Here is an 18,430-nt window from a genome sequence, read left to right as displayed (position 1 = left end):
GATTTGAATACATATTAATGTATTTTTATTACAATCTATATTTGTATGAAGCAGCAATGTTTGTATGTTAGTTCACAGTTAAATAAATATTGGCTGATGTCCACTCCTTGAGGTCATATCACATCACGAGATATTTACACAGCTAATAAAGACTGTACACTGGTTTGCATGCTACTGTACAACTAAAAACTAGGTGTATCAACAAATTTAAATTAATCATTATCTCCACGTTTCAGCTGGAGACTTAACCTTTGTTACTCTAATAAGAGACAGCTGCAGGCTACTATCTGCTTTATTTACTTTGGACTTCTAATGGACTTATTCGAGCTGTATTTGGTTATATCTTTATCGACGCTTCCTAATCCGAGTCTCCTCGTTATTGTCGAGAAAGGCTTGCCCCGTTTTTTTTCCTATTAGGTTTAAATAAAGTTTCATCATCGCTCTCTCCATCACGCTTTCCCTCACTGCATTGGTGAAAAGGGATGACGCGCGACCTGTACCTGCGAGGGATGCGTGCGTTTTGCGCCGGCCGGGCATGCGGCCTTGAGGGACGGATGATGAGGATGCTGATGCCATGGCAACAGGCCGTTTAGAGCCAGACCTTTACGTGCACATTTATTTATTTTTTAATACACCATGTGCATGCGCCGCGCTCATCTGTGGACGTGCCTGCTCGACCTCTGAGTTTTAAGGGAACGATAGTATTCAGCGAGCTGGACTTGATCCGTTCTGGGAAGTCAGCGAAGGACCAAACACCCTAAATGCTCAACAAGTTGTTTTTTTATTTTTGACTTGATTTTGATATTTGAGGCTCGCGCCGAGCGCAACGGGAGCGTCTTTCTTTGTTTAAAATAGAAACCTTTTTGTTGTCCGTGTCATGGGAGTGTAAAGGACACGCCGCGTCTGGACACAATGTCATTGAAAGTCGGTAGAAGTGGGGATGCGTTGAAGCGGCTGCAGACCAGAGAGATTTCGAGCGTCAGGCTGTGAACACCTCACCAACTTAATTCCGGCATCCGTTTTACAAAACGCGTTGTTTCAGAGTCCATTCGCTTTCTCCAGTCAGTCTGAGCGCTTCAGCCGCGGGGAGATAATATTTCGGTGCGCCTGCCATCGTGATGAGGTGGGTTTTCCGCTCGGATACTGATTATGACAGCGTGTCGCGGACCTCGTGAAAGCATGGGCTAGATTTGCGCTAATTTTACTTCTTTCCGCCGCCGTGCGTTTCCCTTGACCGTGTGTTTATACGTTTGAGTGTCAGATTGAATCAGTGCGCCTCGGAGTGCGAGCGCCCGTGTTGCCTGTAATGTGCGTCCCTTCTGTCCATTAACAAACGCATCCCTCCCGACAGAGGATCAAGTGTCCTTGTCATTCATGCCTGGGTGAATGTTCTCCACTCTTACCACCTTAAAGCCAGAAAGCATCTCTTACATGATGACAAATGCTGAAAAGGACCTAAACTGAGTGGGCATATATGCTACACAGACAGGACCCCGACGGCCAATGAGCATCGAGCGCCGTTATCTACAACAGACCGGGAATCCGGTGCCAATATGACCGGCGTCGGAGCATTGAGGGCGGCTGTGGAGAGGAGAGGGAGGGCCTCGGGTGGAGAGCAACGTTTCAAGGACGCGGAAGGAGGAATGATACAGAAACATCTGTGAGCACAAACGTGACTCTGAGAAAAGAAGGAAAGTGAAGCTGCTGGCGTCACACCGGCAGAGTGAAGGATTTAATGGATGGATGGGGCTTTTTCCAAGGGCACTGAGGTAAGGATGACCACCTCGGCGCAGAGAGGGCGGAGGTGTGAGCTGTCGGCTTCAGGAGAATGACTGAAGGCTCAGAGCACCTTTCTTTAGCTTCCTCAATTTAACATTCAGACTGACGTTTTCATTCTCACATATGTAACCTAGAGGTGTGGACAATACTGAACTGTGGTTTTCCAGAGGAGGTGGGAGTTATTACAAGTTATAGTGACACTCCCCTTCCCTGAGTTGGGATGGATGGGGTGGCTGGAGGTGTGGGCACCCCCAGCAGCACTGGGGGATCTGGGGCAGACAGCTTGCCTAGACGTAATGGAGGGGACGCAAAGCGGCGTAGTAAGGGCAGCCTGCCCTCTCCAGGTTACAGGCTGTCCCAGGCGTCTCTGGAAGGAGAGAAAGGTTCCTTTGGAGGAGACAGCACTTCCTTAAGTGGGCGTGGACGTAGACTCTCAATCATGAGCTCTTCCACTAGAGATGGCCTCCCCTTCCGAGCTGCAGGCACCCCAACCACCCCGGTGCCCCTGCCGCCTCCGCCCTCCTCTTCGTCTGGCACAGCGCATCCTCCTCCACGCTCAGTGGGCTTCGCGTCCCGCGCCGCCCTGGCTTCCACCTCCTCCACCGGGACCGGGGTCATGGTGGTGGCCACCGGCGCAGAGACCACAACCACCACTGCGGCGGGGAGCCCCGAGATGATGTCTCAGGCTGGTCTGGGTGTGCTCGGTATGGGGCTGGACGGGGAGGACTACAGCAACTCCAACCAGAGCACCTTCATCCAGAGACAGTTTGGAGCCATGCTTCAGCCGGGGGTCAACAAGTTCAGCCTGCGCATGTTCGGATCCCACAAAGCCGTGGCACTGGAGCAGGAAAGACTGAAGTCGGCAGGGTCTTGGATTATACACCCTTACAGTGACTTCAGGTACACACACACATGCCTCTACAGCATGCAGCCATTGTACTGATGCTTGTTTATAAAACCAATGCCACTTGTACCATATCAAAGACACATAATGTTCTCTTGATTGAAATATAGATCTAAGCAAGTTAGAATTGTTCTTTCACTTGACAGAGACACTCGTACCATAATGACAGACACTTAAGTAGAGGGAGGAACAGGAAAAGGAAACAGATCATGCATTCATCAGCCTCTTGGGTCTCTCACTGGGGAGGAGGACAACTGGGAGTGGAGAGAGGCATACAGGAGACTAAATATAAATTCCCGGGAGGCCAGCAGTAGGGTATAAAAAGTGATGTGGGGGTTGGAGGAGAGCTGAGACGTGGGAGTGTCTGGAGGAAACGCATTGTATAGAAGCAGATGTATGACAAGTGAAAGAGAGGCTTAGATAAGGTGAAAGTCCTTAGAGGTGACAGCAAATGCACAGAGAGCAGTGCTCACGGAAAGGGCAGTGAGTAGGTGAAAGGCTCTCAGTGACAGACACAATGTGACAACAGCAGCTCTCCGTTTGTGAGACGTTAAGACAAAAATGTTGACTCTTGCTTAATGAAAAAGAAAAAACAGTCTCACACAAAGAGATGAGGAGATGCAAATAGGGAGGACAAATTAAGTCAAGCAGTGCAAGATGCCTTCCATACAAATAGGGTAACATTTTAAATATGTGAACAGTGCATGAACCCAACACAGCACTCCCTGCTGGCGACATCACACACTGATATATTCATGAATAACTCCTGAAGACAAAATGACTGCTGGCTGACACCTTTCTTTGTTTTGTGTGAATGAAAGTCTCCGAGGTAAACGTTTTTAAAATGAAGAAGTTTTCTCTTCTCATCATTCGAATGGGAGAGACGTTTCATGAATGTCTTCATGTCTTTAACTCTCCAGTTGTAAATGCATGCAAACTTAATTCCTACTAACTGGACTGTTAGACACTCAAAGATGATTGTAGCTCCTTAGTTCATGGAGACCTTGCATAACATGCTCCTAAAATGTGTCCGGGCGGACACCACGGAGAGAGGCGGCATTCATAATCTCAAGACAAACTGCAGCAACAATGGATGACTTGATCCCCGAGGCTCTGGCCCACTTTGGTTTCACACAGACACACATATTGTGTCATTTTGTATTGTCAGTTTGATCATCACTCACAAGTGCTGCTTATGGGGCTGCTCACCGGTGATATGATGAATGAGGTCACTGATGAATAGAGGGAAGGAAGGAAGAAGGGGCGTGGATGGATTTATATCTAATTGAGCCCAGTCTCTCCTGCATTTAAGATATTTAAAGATGTTAATAGTTCTAATTATCCCTTTGCAGGATTGCAATTGAATTTCAATAAATTATGTACCATGCTGTGAATTATGCAAGTTAGGTATGCATTATGCATAATTCAGACATCTAACTTTTCAGTTAAGTACCTGTAGCTCGAAGTGACACCTCAAGTGGAAATTTGTGAGGCTGGACGAGAAGACAGATTATCTCTGAAGTCATATTATGTTTTTTTTTTCTTTTTTCTTTGTTCTTTTTGTCTTGGCACTGACCTTGAGCACAAGAGCTTGTGAGTGTGAGCATAGTAATGTGCATGCTTATGTGTGTATGTGTGGGTTTGTCATTATTGAGTGGACTGATAAGCTCTCACACCTTTCACCTCATTAAGTAAAGATGTGTTGCTGCAGCACCTATAAGAATGCATAATGACAGGCAGGCGGGGTGAAGCAGAGCATTCATACCGTGGCATACAAAGTAGGGAAATAAATGAGGAGGCATGAAAATAGAAAGAAAATTGTTGGCGGCACCACACATATAGTAACATTTATTATATAATGGCCAGGCCAGTTGCTGTTTTTCTGTCTGGATGATGAGTAGAAACTTGCAAGAAACTGACATCTGGCCCACTGCGAGCACGGAACCAATCACAGGACACTCAGGAGACACTTGGCCTCAATTACAGTAAAATTAGTGTTTGGTTTGACAGCAGCTGAGCAGGTAGATGCAGGTCAGTTATCCTCCAGCACCTGTTCACGTTCAAAATGGAATACTGATGAGCCCATAGAGAGCAGCTTTGATTGCATTTGCAATTCTTATGTGTGTGTGTGTGTGTGTGTGTGTGTGTGTGTGTGTGCATGTGTGTGTGTGGAAGCGTGTGTTTGCAGCATATAACAACACACGGTTGCGCGTGCTTATACTCCTGCATGAGCCACACACAACGCACGGTACCCAGAGTTACGTCACTTCTCAGTTGGGAGATCGGGAACCAAGTCTTGACAAGTATTAAGTCTGACAAATGTCAAATTCATCTTTAGTTTGGGTCTGGTGTCCTATACTGATTTCTCTGTTTTGTAAAAAACAAAAAAAAAGGAAATTAGGGAGGCCCTCCCACTCCTGGCAGTTATAGTTAAATATACAAATACATCGGACTAAGTGTAATTGTTATAACTTATGCAAAATACAGAGTAAAAGTAACTATAGTGTCACATCAATACAATACAAAACTACAGTACTTGTATAAATATGCTTGTGCTGTACATGTGCTGTTATTTCCATTACTAATACCAGGCTACAACAAACCATCATTTTCATCATTTTCATTGTGAGTTATTTTCTCAGCTCATTGTTTTAAATGTTAACAGTAAAATGTGTCCAAGTTGACATTCAATTTGCATTTTTTGGCAGATTAACCATGTAAACCTCACAAGTTTCTAGTCTGAAAAGGCCACAGTGAAAACAAGCAAACCTGGAAAAAAATAAAGAAACAATTATTTTTTTAAATGATTATTGTGTCGATGCAAAGTTTGTGCATCAAATAATATTCACTACTCCAGCAGTGGTGTATAGTGTTTCACCAGAACCAAGAACAGCATTTGTGTTCACATTATGTATATGGATAGTATATAAACACAGACACTGAGCGTAGTATCATGCGAATTATACATTTGTTCCCTGACTAAATGAAGTTAATAAATTGTGTTTACAAGGTCAGGGATAAATCGCTGTCACTGCAACAACTACAGAGCCACTGGGTGTGTGTTGCTGTAAATAATCTCTGTGCTTACTGCCAGTGATTATGAAGTGATACATCTGTCAATATAAGTGACAGCGATAAGTCAGAGAAAAGACTGTGTGTGTGTGTGTGTCACAGTGATGACTCATGCATGCTTAATCTTCATCACTCTGGTGGTAGCATCACACCATGAGGTTGTGTTACTAAATTAGCGCTCAGTAGTGATCGACCAGAGAGCTGCAGCGTGCATTCTCTGAGAAAAAGAGAGAGACACGTGAATAAGCAAGTCACTGATATGGGTTAAGGTGATGGATTAAGGCTTCAGGAGAAAGAGACGTAACGATGACAGGAATTGTCTCCAGATGATTGGATCGACTTTTGTGTCGTACTGTAGTCTCATTCAACATCCTAATGATGTAACCAATTCCGTGCATTCTCACAAAGAAGTGAAATGTCCTCTAGCATGAAACAGAGACTGATGAGTCCTTCCGAGCTGAACAATCATTTGCATCCCTCTGTTCCTTACCGTCTGTCCTGATTTCCTGATTCAATTAAGTTTTACTTTATTTTAATGGTAGGAGACGCAGAGGATGCAGTTGTTTTGATTTTTCTTTCTTTCTTTTTTTTTGGTAAAGCATTTGCGAAGGATGACCCAGCCTTGAGGGAAGCATTTATATGCACCGCTACTGGGCTCATGTTTCGCAATTTCCACTTCTTAGTATCCTGGATGATCCCCAGATGTTACACTGGATGTCTGGCTCAGAGACTGGATAACAGGGAGAGGAGACATTTCACCAATATTCTAAAAATATACATACATATGAATACATACATCAAGGTTTAGTTTAGGTATATTGATGGCGAATACTACGAAAAACGCAGCTCAAATTGTGTCAGCAGTATCAGAAAGATTGTGGGCTTTGACGATGTTGTTAGCGGGGCCATAATTAGACTTTATACGAGTAGCTCCTTGTGGCATTCACAACCTCTTAAGTGGAAATGTTCAGTTCAAGTTCGTGTAATGTCGTAACCATGAGCTCAGAAGTCTGACGGCAGCGTAATAAAAGGGCAAATGGAATTACATTATGGGGATAGACTTTTTCCTTGTTAGAGTAGTAAAAGCACAGGTGTATTAATGACGACTCAGTTCTATTAGTGCCACAGGAGCATCTCCTAAGTGGGTTTCAGCCGTCATTAATACGCCTGTGCTTTCCCTTCTGTGGGAGGTCTCTCATGTTTTTGGAAATTGGTCCAGGGTGAGTCACGGCATCTTGGCCTCTCTGGCCATCTTTGAACTTTATGGAAATAAGATCTGAATCACAGAAGGAACCCTTTTCAAAGGTTTAAATGGTCAGTAAAAGAAAGTAAAATGCTCAGATGTTTTGACCCGACCTTCTTCAAATATATTGGAGATTTTATTTTTCATATCAGTTAAATAAGGTTTATTGTCATGTTAATGGAGGACCCAAAAACCATTAAAGAAAAGCAACTGGACTTGTAGTGTTTCTTGAAGACGTTTCACCACTCATCTGAGTACGCCTCTTCAGGGACTTGTGGGGAGTTGAGGTTTAAATAGGAACATCTGTGGGTGTCACACATCAGAAACTTGGTTGACTAGTGTCTGTAAATGGACGATCCATTACTGAAGCAGAACCAATCAATGGTAAATACTGTTGCCTTTTAACTGTGATGTTTATGCACATTGTTCTCCCACAATGCAATGCAGAGAGGAAATGGAGGAGCTGCCCAGAGCTCGAAAAAAGATGTGCCACTGGCTGGTAATATATAATCATAAAGGAATGTTGATGTGTTTATGTGTGCTACTTACTAAAACAGCACGCACTGTTAAAATGTTTTACCTCTGCTCATGAAATGATAGAGACAATATGATTTGTATTGACAGGAATAAAAAGAGAAATGTGTCTGAAAACAAAATGATTCCAACTATGACAACTCGTGTGTAATTGTCAGTAAGAATTTTTTGTATTTTTTAATATCTGCACATGCTGAAGAGATACATACAACGCTGTCAGGGCTACCAGAGTCTACTTTGAGTAAACTAAATTCTCTAAACCTGAGTTAATACATTAGATAAGTCGAAAGTTAATACATTAGATGGACAGTTTAGAAGAAAATAACAGAGCAAACGTTTCCTCTATCTTTGTTTTTCTAGATTTTACTGGGACCTGTTGATGCTGTTGTTGATGATGGGCAACTTAATCGTCCTGCCCGTGGGCATCACGTTCTTTCGAGACGAGAACACGGCCTCATGGATAATATTCAACGTGGTCTCTGACACTCTCTTCATGGTCGACTTGGTTCTCAACTTTAGGACGGGCATCGTCAAGGAAGACAGCACAGAGATATTACTAGACCCCAGGTCAGTTGGAGCATTTGCATTTGTGTATGGGTTGTTCTAATATGTTAAGGACCAGAGGGATGTGTGTGTGTGTGTGTGTGTGTGTGTGTGTGTGTGTGTGTGTGTGTGTGTGTGTGTGTGTGTGTGTGTGTGAGCGTGTGTGGTCTGGAATATCAGTTGCCATGAATTTAAATGTGCTCTTCTGGCCATCTGCTGGGCTTGTGTTCAAACAAATTCATGCGATATGTGAAAAGGTGACGTGTGGCCAGTGACAGAGCTTTGTTCAAGTTCCAGTGTGTCTCTGTTGAATATTGATGACGAGTGTTTCATGCCAGGCAAATGTTGGAACCACTTTCACATAGTCAGATTGCCAAATGGTAAATGTCACTTCCATCCTTGTCTAACTCAGGGCGATCCGTCAGAAATACCTGAAGAGCTGGTTCCTGGTGGACTTTGTTTCATCCATCCCTGTGGACTACATCTTTCTGATGGTGGACAGTTTGGACTCCGAGGTCTACAGGACAGCCAGGGCGCTGCGCATAGTCCGCTTCACCAAAATCCTGAGTCTGTTACGGCTTCTTCGTCTGTCCAGATTAATCCGTTACATCCACCAGTGGGAGGAGGTGAGAATGTTTAAGGCATAGCTCATGACGATCCACCTTCCTGTCCGATAATCTGTTTTGAGGGTAAAATCTGACCCTCCTTTAACACTTTATTCTCACCCTCCTCTCAGATCTTCCATATGACCTATGATCTTGCGAGTGCCATGGTGAGGATAGTGAATCTGATTGGTATGATGCTGCTTCTGTGCCACTGGGATGGCTGTCTCCAGTTTTTGGTCCCCATGCTGCAGGACTTCCCTCCCGACTGCTGGGTTTCCAAGAACCTGATGGTGGTAAGTCTCTAGCTGGCAGCCTGAATGCATGTGTGTTATTTTTCATATGTTTCGGGGTATGATTTTTTTGTCATGTGAACAAAGGGCTGCGTAGAATGAATGACACACAGCGCTATCGCTATATAGCTTGTTTGATCAGTGTGCACAATATTTATTTCGACCCACAGATTCTGAAAAGGTCTTATTTTGGAGGGTTATCTGTGTGTGTACAGACTGGAACTGTTTATCAGATTTGACATGGTTTACTCTTAATTAATTCGATCATGCAGCGACATGTCCATTTGGAATAAGACTGACTATCGTCATTACAAAAATAAATAAAAAAAAGGTTCTCTAATTAAAAAACCTCAGCAGAGATCAGGTGGAGGTGTCAATGCAGGCAAACAGTGGAAGGCCTGGGGACCTGCTGGAGATTTTGTCACGTGCGTGCGGGCCTACGGCCGATACTCAGCTGTATGAATAGCTGACTTATGTCTCACAGGTTGCCTGAGTGATGGTTGCTAAGCAAGCAGATGCTGGGATTTTCCCCAGAGAAAGTCCCCTCATCCTTTGGACCGTTAATATCTTAGCATAATTGGACTCACACTTGGACTTAAAACATAATGTGCACGTACACAGTCTTTAGTGTTTTATTCAATTAATTATTTAATGATGACATTTGCTGTTTGTGTCGTTTGTATGTCCTGACGCTGTTTAGTTTTTTATAGTTTTGGGTCGTCACAGTTCAATTGCTCCGTGGTTTTATTTTGTCATCTCAGACGGATTTGCTGAAGTGGTGGTGCCGAGTTCCTCTGAGGGGAAAAAGCTCCTGTAGCCTGGCTAAAATAAGAACATTTCAACATTGCAGCGCCTTGGTAATTAACACTTGAAACTTCTTTTACTCCTCTGTCACCCTTTCTGTCTGGCTCCCACACACACAGAACGACACATGGGGCGTGCAGTACTCCTATGCTCTTTTCAAAGCCATGAGCCACATGTTGTGTATCGGGTACGGTGCCCAGGCTCCAGAGGGGATGACTGATGTGTGGCTCACCATGCTCAGCATGATCGTGGGCGCCACCTGCTACGCCATGTTCATCGGCCACGCCACCGCTCTCATCCAGTCATTGGACTCCTCACGACGGCAGTATCAGGAAAAGGTGAAACATCCATCCATCTGTTACTGCATCTGTTTCTTACTTCAGTGGTTTAAACTAACTTTTAAGCTTTTTGTGGGTCTATCTCTGTCAACCACTAGTATGACTATGTATGAGTAGTATGTTTGCAAGTAATTGCAAGGGAGAAACAGAAAGGTTGCATGACCTCAAGTTTAAGTTACCGAAACCAAAGTTTTGTGACTGAAACTCTGTTGAATAATCCTCTAAAACTATTAAAAAATCAACTAAAGGGTTCTAAATGTGATTATTAGCACTGAAGAGACACAAAACATCTTTCTCCCACTCTTAAATGTTTATTTCCTTGTGACTTCTCCCTAATTGTTAATTTTTCATCTGAAAAGCTGAGAATAATTAGAGGAGGGAAACTTTGCCTTCAGTAATGGAAGTAATATACTTTGCACTAAACAGCAAAAAAACAAAAAAAAAAACAAATGCAGCGTTCAAGTCATGTAGTGTGTCATGTAGCGTTTCCTCTCTGTGGTGAGGCGGTGAGTCACATTCACGAATGGAATATTACAGCTGTTGAACATTACATCTGGTTGTGACTGTGCAAAATGATGATGATAGATTACTGTTATTTTATACTGCTCAGTGTTGAGTAAAAGTATTACGTTTCTATTAAATAGTGAATGAGCTCATGTGGAAATGCTGTCAGACACAGTCACATTAAACGTGTATCGTACAGAGAAGTTGCAAGGAACAGGACTAAACAAATGATTGTTGTAACTGTGGAGTCCAGAACTTATAGTCTTGTCCTTCAGTGAACACGTGCTTCTTGTGTGTGATTGCAGTACAAGCAGGTGGAGCAGTATATGTCATTCCATAAGCTTCCTGCAGATGTCCGTCAAAAGATCCATGAGTACTATGAGCACCGCTTCCAGGGGAAAATGTTTGATGAGGAGAACATCCTGGGAGAGCTTAGCGAGCCACTCAAAGAGGTAACAACATAATCCACAACCCACAAATGCTTTGTTCATGCCTCCAGAAAATCCTTTCTGACTGACTACCTTTCTTTTCTGTCTTTTTAATCTCTTTCTCTTCGTACAGGAGATAGTCAGCTTTAACTGCCGGAGCCTGGTGGCTAACATGCCGCTGTTTGCCAACGCTGACCCCAACTTTGTGACTGCTGTGCTGACCAAGCTCCGCTTTGAGGTGTTTCAGCCGTCGGACTTCATCATCCGTGAGGGCACGGTTGGACGGAAGATGTATTTCATCCAGCATGGACGAGTCAGTGTATTGACCCGTGGCAACAAGGAAACCAAGCTGAGCGACGGGTCATACTTTGGAGGTGAGGAGGTTAAAGTGTCGGTAGTTAAACAGGAAACTAATTAATGTTCATTCATTGGCTTCGTTACCGTGGGGTTAATCTGTCTCACAGACCCTTTCAAAGTTAACTGTCAAGTTGTGTCTTTTCCCTCTTCTCTTTCTGCCATCATCTCTTCTCCTATATTATCAGAGATCTGTTTGTTGACTCGTGGGCGGAGGACGGCCAGCGTCCGAGCAGACACATATTGCCGTCTGTACTCTCTCAGTGTGGACAGCTTTAACGAGGTTCTGGAGGAACACCCGATGATGAGGCGTGCCTTTGAAACTGTTGCTGTTGACAGATTGGACCGCATTGGTAATGTGTGGCTTTCTGATTGCAACATACATTTGTCCTTCCGTCTTATCTGTGCAGTGACTTTCTGTTTTTCGTTTGGCTTCAGCAATGACCTTGCCAAACACTTTCTCCTAAATTTCTCAAGTCCTGTGTCCTCAGCTGAAAGGTTAGAAACAAGAGATGAAAGTTGAAATAAGAAAAGATGCGCAATGTTCTCAGTGAGGAACAAAAAAACCTTGGGGCTAAAATCCCAGCTGTCTGCTTTGTTTTTCAGCACGCAGTGTTCTACATGCGTTGTCTTTATTTCATGCCTCCAATTTTTGGAGCTTGGTTTAACACTTGGAAATAATCACATCTTTTTGGACTTCTTGGTCATATTTTATCTGGTCTTTCTCCTCTACAGGCAGGAAGAACTCCATGCTCCTGCGGAAGTCATCCCAGGGTGGCTCTCTGGGGGGCAGCATGGGTCGAGGTGGAGGCCGGGGTGGAGGGGGTCCGGGAGCTGGAGGTGGCTTGGCTGCAGGCAGTATTGGATCCTGTGACAGCATGCTGGTGCAGCAAATTGTCAAACATGACAGCATGCCGGCCATGCAGGATGCCATCGCGGCAGCCGCTGCAGGAAGAAGCGGAGTCATGGGAGGAAGTGGCACCGTGTCTCCTCGGCCTCGTCCGGTCATCTGGGCACCGCTGGTCCATGCTCCTTTGCAAACTGCAGCCGCCACCAGTAATGTAGCCATTGCCCTCATGCACCAGCAGCAGCAACAGCAGCAGCAGCTCCAGCAATTGCAGCAACAGCACGCTCTTAGTGGAACTTTCTTCCTGCCATCCCCTCTTATCTCCCCTTCTCCGTCTTCCTCTTTCCCTCTTTCTCCTCCCCGTGCTCCCGTGTTACAGCCCCTTCGCCCCTCTGTAAGCTCTCTCATCGGAATGATGACGATGGGAGGAATCGGTGGTTTATCTCCAAGAGGATTTCCTGCCTCACCCTCAACCATGGGTCCTCCTGGTGGGGTTGGTGGAGTGACATCGCCCCCTTTTGCTAAGACTCCACCAACTCCAGCCTCTTCTGTCCCAACGTCTGTCCAGCAAGGAAGGACCCTCCATTACAGCCTGCGCCCTCAGGCTGATCATCCCTCAGTGATTGCTGGATCACTGGGAACCCCAGCTGGAGGAGTCCCAGCTCCACCACTTCACAAGGTATCCAGCACCAACCCACCTACTGCCTCTGGTGGCCAATTAGATGGTAATACTTCAGTTATGAGTCAGCAGGGTGCAAAAGAAGCTCTGCTGCGTCATGGAGGAAATAGCTTTCAGGGTCTGCCAGCATTGGGAAGACTCACACAGGAGGCTAGGCTGCTGTCAGCCTCACAGCCCACTCTGCCTCACCGATCTTGGGCTGGAGTGCAACCTCACCCTCCTCTCCATCGGAAGGCCTCAGGTGGGAATTTGTTAGCAGCTCCTTTCCTGGCAGGGCAGTTAGCCAGAGGAGGCAGCGCAGGCATGCTGACCTCTAACCCTCCAGTGCAGCTGTTGTCAAATATTCCATTGAGTGCACAGACCCAAGCACACGCCACAGTTCCCATTCAGCCCACTATAGCTCAGGCTATCCCTGCAAACATAGCCACATACACACAACCTGCAGCTCACACTGCCTCTATACCAACCGCTGCTCACCTGCCTTCTACAGCTTTACCATCATCCTCCCCCCCAAAGCAGACCCCTCTCTCTTCTGCCACCCCTTCACCTACACCCACTCCCTCATCACCTACACCTATACTCTCCCACACATCTCGCCCAAAACCAACCCCAATGACTCCTTCTCGCTCCTCCTCTCCTCCTCCCTGCTCCACTCCTCCTTCCGCAGGAACAATCCCACTGTCACTCTCTTCAACTCCTCGTCCCAAGCCACTTCCTACACCTTCTCCCCGCTCTTCTTCTCCCTCTCCATCCTCCACACCACCTCCATCCTCAGTTTCTACCCCCGTTCCACTACCTCAGCCTTATGGGACCAAGTCACCACTTACATCTTCTCCCCCTTCTACTTTGGTCTCTCCATCCCCACCACCTCAGAGTCCCAGAGCCAAGGCATCCAACACACCTCCTTCTGCTTCTCCACTGTCTGGTCCCAGTCCTGCCCTGACTCCAAACCCTTCTCCAATACCGACTCCCACTCAGACAACCCGGACCCGAACTCCTACCCCATCTCAAACTCCTAGTCAAACCACGTCACTGGTCACTCCTACCCAAACCTTTACACCTGCATCCTCCCCATCTTCCATGCCTGTTACATCAGCTCCATCTTTGAATAAATCACAAAGTCCGACACCTTGTCTCCAGCCTTCTCTCTCCAGCTCAGCTAGGGGCCCCGCTTCAAGTCAGATTCCAAAACAAGCCTCACCACTTACCCCAACGCAAACTCCGACCCCAACGCCTGCTAGCACTAGCTCTGCAACTAAAGTAACCTTCTCAGTTCATCCTGTAAAGCAAACCTCTCCTGTCCTAACTCCAAGCCCCACTTCAGGCTTGAACCGTAGCATCAAACAAGCCCCATCAGCATCCCCATCCTCAACAGCTTTATGCCCCAACCAGAGCTCCATTCACCCCTCCTCTGTTTTTGCCACCTCCCCTACCACCTCTCCCGGTATCCAATCTCCCTCTGCTCACCTCACAACACAAATGTCAACCACCTCAGCAGCTCCTACTCATTCCTCAAAACACAATGCACCCTCTGCCTCCGTCCAGACCACTCAGGCATCGACCACCGCACCAACCCAACCAGCACATGCAGCCACTTCGGCCAACTCCACCTCACCTAAAGGTGGGAAAAAGGACCCTCAGCTGTCACTCGCCAGAAAGGACTCAGAGGGACTAAGACACAAATTGCCAGCCAACATGTAAGAGCGAATCTCATAGAATGGTGGATTATCAGAGCCATGGATATACAGAGTTATTTCAAAGTTGGCTCCAGGCAGCCAGTGGTCTTATGTGGACAGGTACATCTTGTTTGCATTCACTCTAGGATGTGGTTGTCTTAGAGCATCAGGTGTTCGTGTGACTCTCAACCCAGACAATGATCAAGGAGAAAGACTTTGTGTGTCTGTTGAGTGCTTGATGCTGGCTAAGGTAGAGTCTGAAAACATCCAAATGTATACATACATATCTGTGTTAGTGATTGTTGGAGCAAGCAGGGGAGCTGAAGTGGAAATACGCTGCAATACATGTTCACAGAAAAACTGGACGAAAGCAATGACTGAAGCCTGAAGAATACTGTAAAAAGCCAATGAAAACAGCAATACTTGTAAAGCATTTTACTCACTCTGTGACAGGAAATGACCTCGACAATGATAATTAATGTGAGAAGATTATCTTTTTGCTGTTGGGAAACAAGAACGCCTAACATGACGTCAAAATGCAGGCAATAGAGCAGACGCTTCCTGGTTTCCAGCTCCAACGCCCTCTTGTCTCCCATTCTTCACCAAAGTGTAATATTTTCTCATCAAAATAATAACAATTGTTATAATATAGCGTTTAAAAATCACTGTAAAGTTGATACTTATATGAAATTGAATAATTAGGAGCAGTCCACTGGTAGTTTTGTTGTCCCAGGTGTGTGGTGTTTAGTTTTTGAAAAATACAAGACTTTTTAACCTACATGTTCACAATTTCTGTATATTGTGTTTGTGTGTATGTGTGTGTGTGTGTGCGCGTGACACACAATACTGCTTGGCTGTACACTCAATTGTGGTTCACTCAGTTTTGTCCCACCCAGCTCCCTGTACCTGTAAATACGTGCCTCTCTGTGGGTCTGTTGTATGCTTCCTCACTCCCCGGCCTCCATGTCTTTCATCTCTTGTCTGTCTAGCTGCCTTTCATCTGATTTCACAGCTCTGGTCACTAACTGTTTCTTTGACGCTCACAGATTCACTCCCTTCCTCTCTGCAGCCATCATCCTCACGTTCAACTGGCAGTCTCATCCTTCTGTCGCCCTATGACACAGTTTCAGCTCCATTTCCAGTGATGTTTGATGTTTTCTGTGTGTAGCAACTAAGCATTTCTGTCTTAACCCCTGATACCATGTTGCCTAGACTTATATTTAAGGACCAAATGTTTTATTTTTATTTATCACAGCTTTAGCTTTGAAAAGAACAAAAACATAGCTAACAATGCTGTCAAAATGATGATCTGTGTGTGACACTGAAGGTGATGATTATGAGTGTGATGATGATGATAAGAAGATGACGATGGTGTATATCTGGATGTAAGAATAAAGGGGATTTAGATATCATCTTGTTGAAGTGTGTTCAGACATGAGCTTATTTGTGATGGAAATAGCACAGACATTAGAGGAAATAGTAGTAATTCAACGTCATATACATTTAAAACCATTTAAAACTAACGACCATACATAACTATGAGCAAGATAAAAAAAAAGGTATTTTCTTAGCTCTTATGTATTTTATTTCCTCGTCTAAAGGTTCGGTTTTACTTTAAAACATGAAAATATGTTCATGTTAAGTCCAAAGTCATCTAAATTGACTAAAAAAATACAAAACATTGCTAATAAAGTCCCATTATGTGCAAACCTTTCATTTTAAACATGAAAATGGTTTTGTTCACAGGATAACATATTTTTTTTCTCAGTGCCATAGGAGGAATAGGCCACCAAACAGATCAAATTTAACATGGACTAGATGCACAAATCTCAAAAATAAAACCTAAGCACTCAGAAGAGGTGAATACCACCATGCAGCAGAAGATGAAACACTCAGATCCTTAACTTACAAATGCACATTTGCATGAATTATCTTTTATTAGCTAAACTTTTTCACCAGATTTTGGACAATTTTGGGTCCATTATTTGATAAAAATCTCACATTTTCAGTGTAAAATATTTTGTAGCTGTCAGATAAGAAAGTCTTGTACTAAAAATAATAATAAATAGTGTAAATATAATAATAATATATGCTGTAGAATTATAATATTGTAGGAAATGAAAACACAAGTAATGAAGAACTACATATGTAAGTAAATAAACATAGATCTACCACCTAATGTGAATATGTTGTTTCTGTAATTTCAGGAAAAATTTGATTTCATTCTTGCATATTTTTATTTTACTTTTAGCAAACAGATTACCACTTCAGACTCAACGTAGACCCTGATGACCAAGACTTACCTGTGATATCTTAGGATTTAGGACTAGAATGATGCGACTTCAACACTGTTGCGCAGTAAAACAACTCCCCGTGTGAGCTGAATGGTCTGAATGCAGGAGAGCTGTGTCTCCTCACTCAGCCTCCCACCCTGTCTCTGTGGCTGCTGCTCCTGGATCCCCAACCCTAATCCTGTACCTTTCAGCAGAGGGCAGGTACACTCAGATCAAGGTTAAGCCCGTGAATGTGGGGACACTTAAATCTCTTCTGCTCTTCGAAGGAACTCAGTGAATATCTGCCTTCATAAAAGAGGATTACAGTCTCACCTCCTTCCCTTTCCCTTCATATAACTTTCTATTTGGCACATGCATTAGTGACTGTCATACCAAGGAGTTTTCAGCAGCTGAGCTAAAAGAATTTAACACGTTGCATTTACACTCTCTGTTCTGTGCATTATACTTGAGTAAACCCTGGTGAGTCTCACAAAGCTGCATATATTTGTCAGAAAAAGGACGTCTGCCTTGTGGCTGTACACGTGTGAGCGTTCTCGACCTCTACTGCTATTTTTAGTAAGTTATGACTCTTTGGATGAAAGACACATGCTGTATTTATAACGACGTTTAAATTTCCACAGAACGCGTATAGAGGAAGCAGTGGAGGTTCCAGGGGCTTGCTGGTTGCAGTGACCACTAGGTGGCAATAACACTTTAATAATCAGATGAAGGAAAAAGGAGCAGGGTGTACTATAGCAGCATTTACATTGCGAAAGTATGTATTTTAGGCACATGTATAAGATAAAAGGAAGGCCAATACAGAGAAGGAATTAGCGAAGAGAAGAGAAAAGGCCACTGTAGAGCCAATGTGGATGAGGTTAATGATAACAGACCAGGCTGGATTACCAGCCATGTATAGAGGGGGTGGGGGGATAAACAGGACTTGTAATTGCTGCCTGTCACTGAAATAGACTAAGAGAGAAGTCTTCTAATGGGAAACTAACTGGAATACCAAGCAGTTTGGGAGATTCATTTAGTTATGATTAAGTATTTTCTTCTTATTCATAACACATTATTGGATCAGTGGGTGGTAATGGGCAACCAAAGACAGAGTGAATGTTCTCTGTGTTCATGGTTTAAAAGCAGTAAAAGCAGTTCGAGGTCTTACACACTGCTCATGTGACGCTGCCAGTTCAACTGAAGGACTGCTTCATCCGCATCGTTTTAGAGGCCAGATAAAAGTTGTAAAAAGTTCACAATAAAATGCAGCGGCATTGTGCAGAGGAGTTAAGTAACTGTGAGTAAGTGTGAAGTACTTGTGAAACACTACATTTATTGGAAAGCTATAGCGGATCTGAAACTTTCAAAAATAAAGGTTTTAAACCCAAAACTTTAAGCACTCAGTTACTGTTCATTATTTTTTACTTTTCGTGCTTTTAATGCGTTCTCTTTTTATATATACTTTTATACTATATTGCTCTGAACAATATCTGTTGATAAAAAAAACAAAAAAAACAGTGGTTTTCCTTTATTTCATCTGAGAACGGGGTTAAAGCT

General features: G+C 44.2%; 1 protein-coding gene across 1 annotated transcript; it reads left to right on the top strand.

The window, feature by feature from the left end:
* Window positions 1-582: 582 nt before the first annotated feature.
* LOC125017069 (potassium/sodium hyperpolarization-activated cyclic nucleotide-gated channel 2-like) lies at window positions 583-16,012 on the top strand. Its single transcript, XM_047599925.1, has 9 exons — window positions 583-2,679; window positions 7,893-8,099; window positions 8,488-8,701; window positions 8,812-8,973; window positions 9,894-10,112; window positions 10,922-11,068; window positions 11,178-11,418; window positions 11,587-11,751; window positions 12,134-16,012. The coding sequence occupies exons 1-9, from the start codon at window positions 2,000-2,002 to the stop codon at window positions 14,623-14,625; spliced, it is 4,527 nt and encodes a 1,508-aa protein (XP_047455881.1). The 5' UTR covers window positions 583-1,999; the 3' UTR covers window positions 14,626-16,012.
* Window positions 16,013-18,430: the final 2,418 nt, after the last annotated feature.

This window comes from Mugil cephalus, chromosome 11, assembly GCF_022458985.1.
Source record: "Mugil cephalus isolate CIBA_MC_2020 chromosome 11, CIBA_Mcephalus_1.1, whole genome shotgun sequence".
Lineage (NCBI taxonomy): Eukaryota > Metazoa > Chordata > Actinopteri > Mugiliformes > Mugilidae > Mugil > Mugil cephalus.
This window is presented reverse-complemented; position numbering and strand designations above follow the sequence as displayed.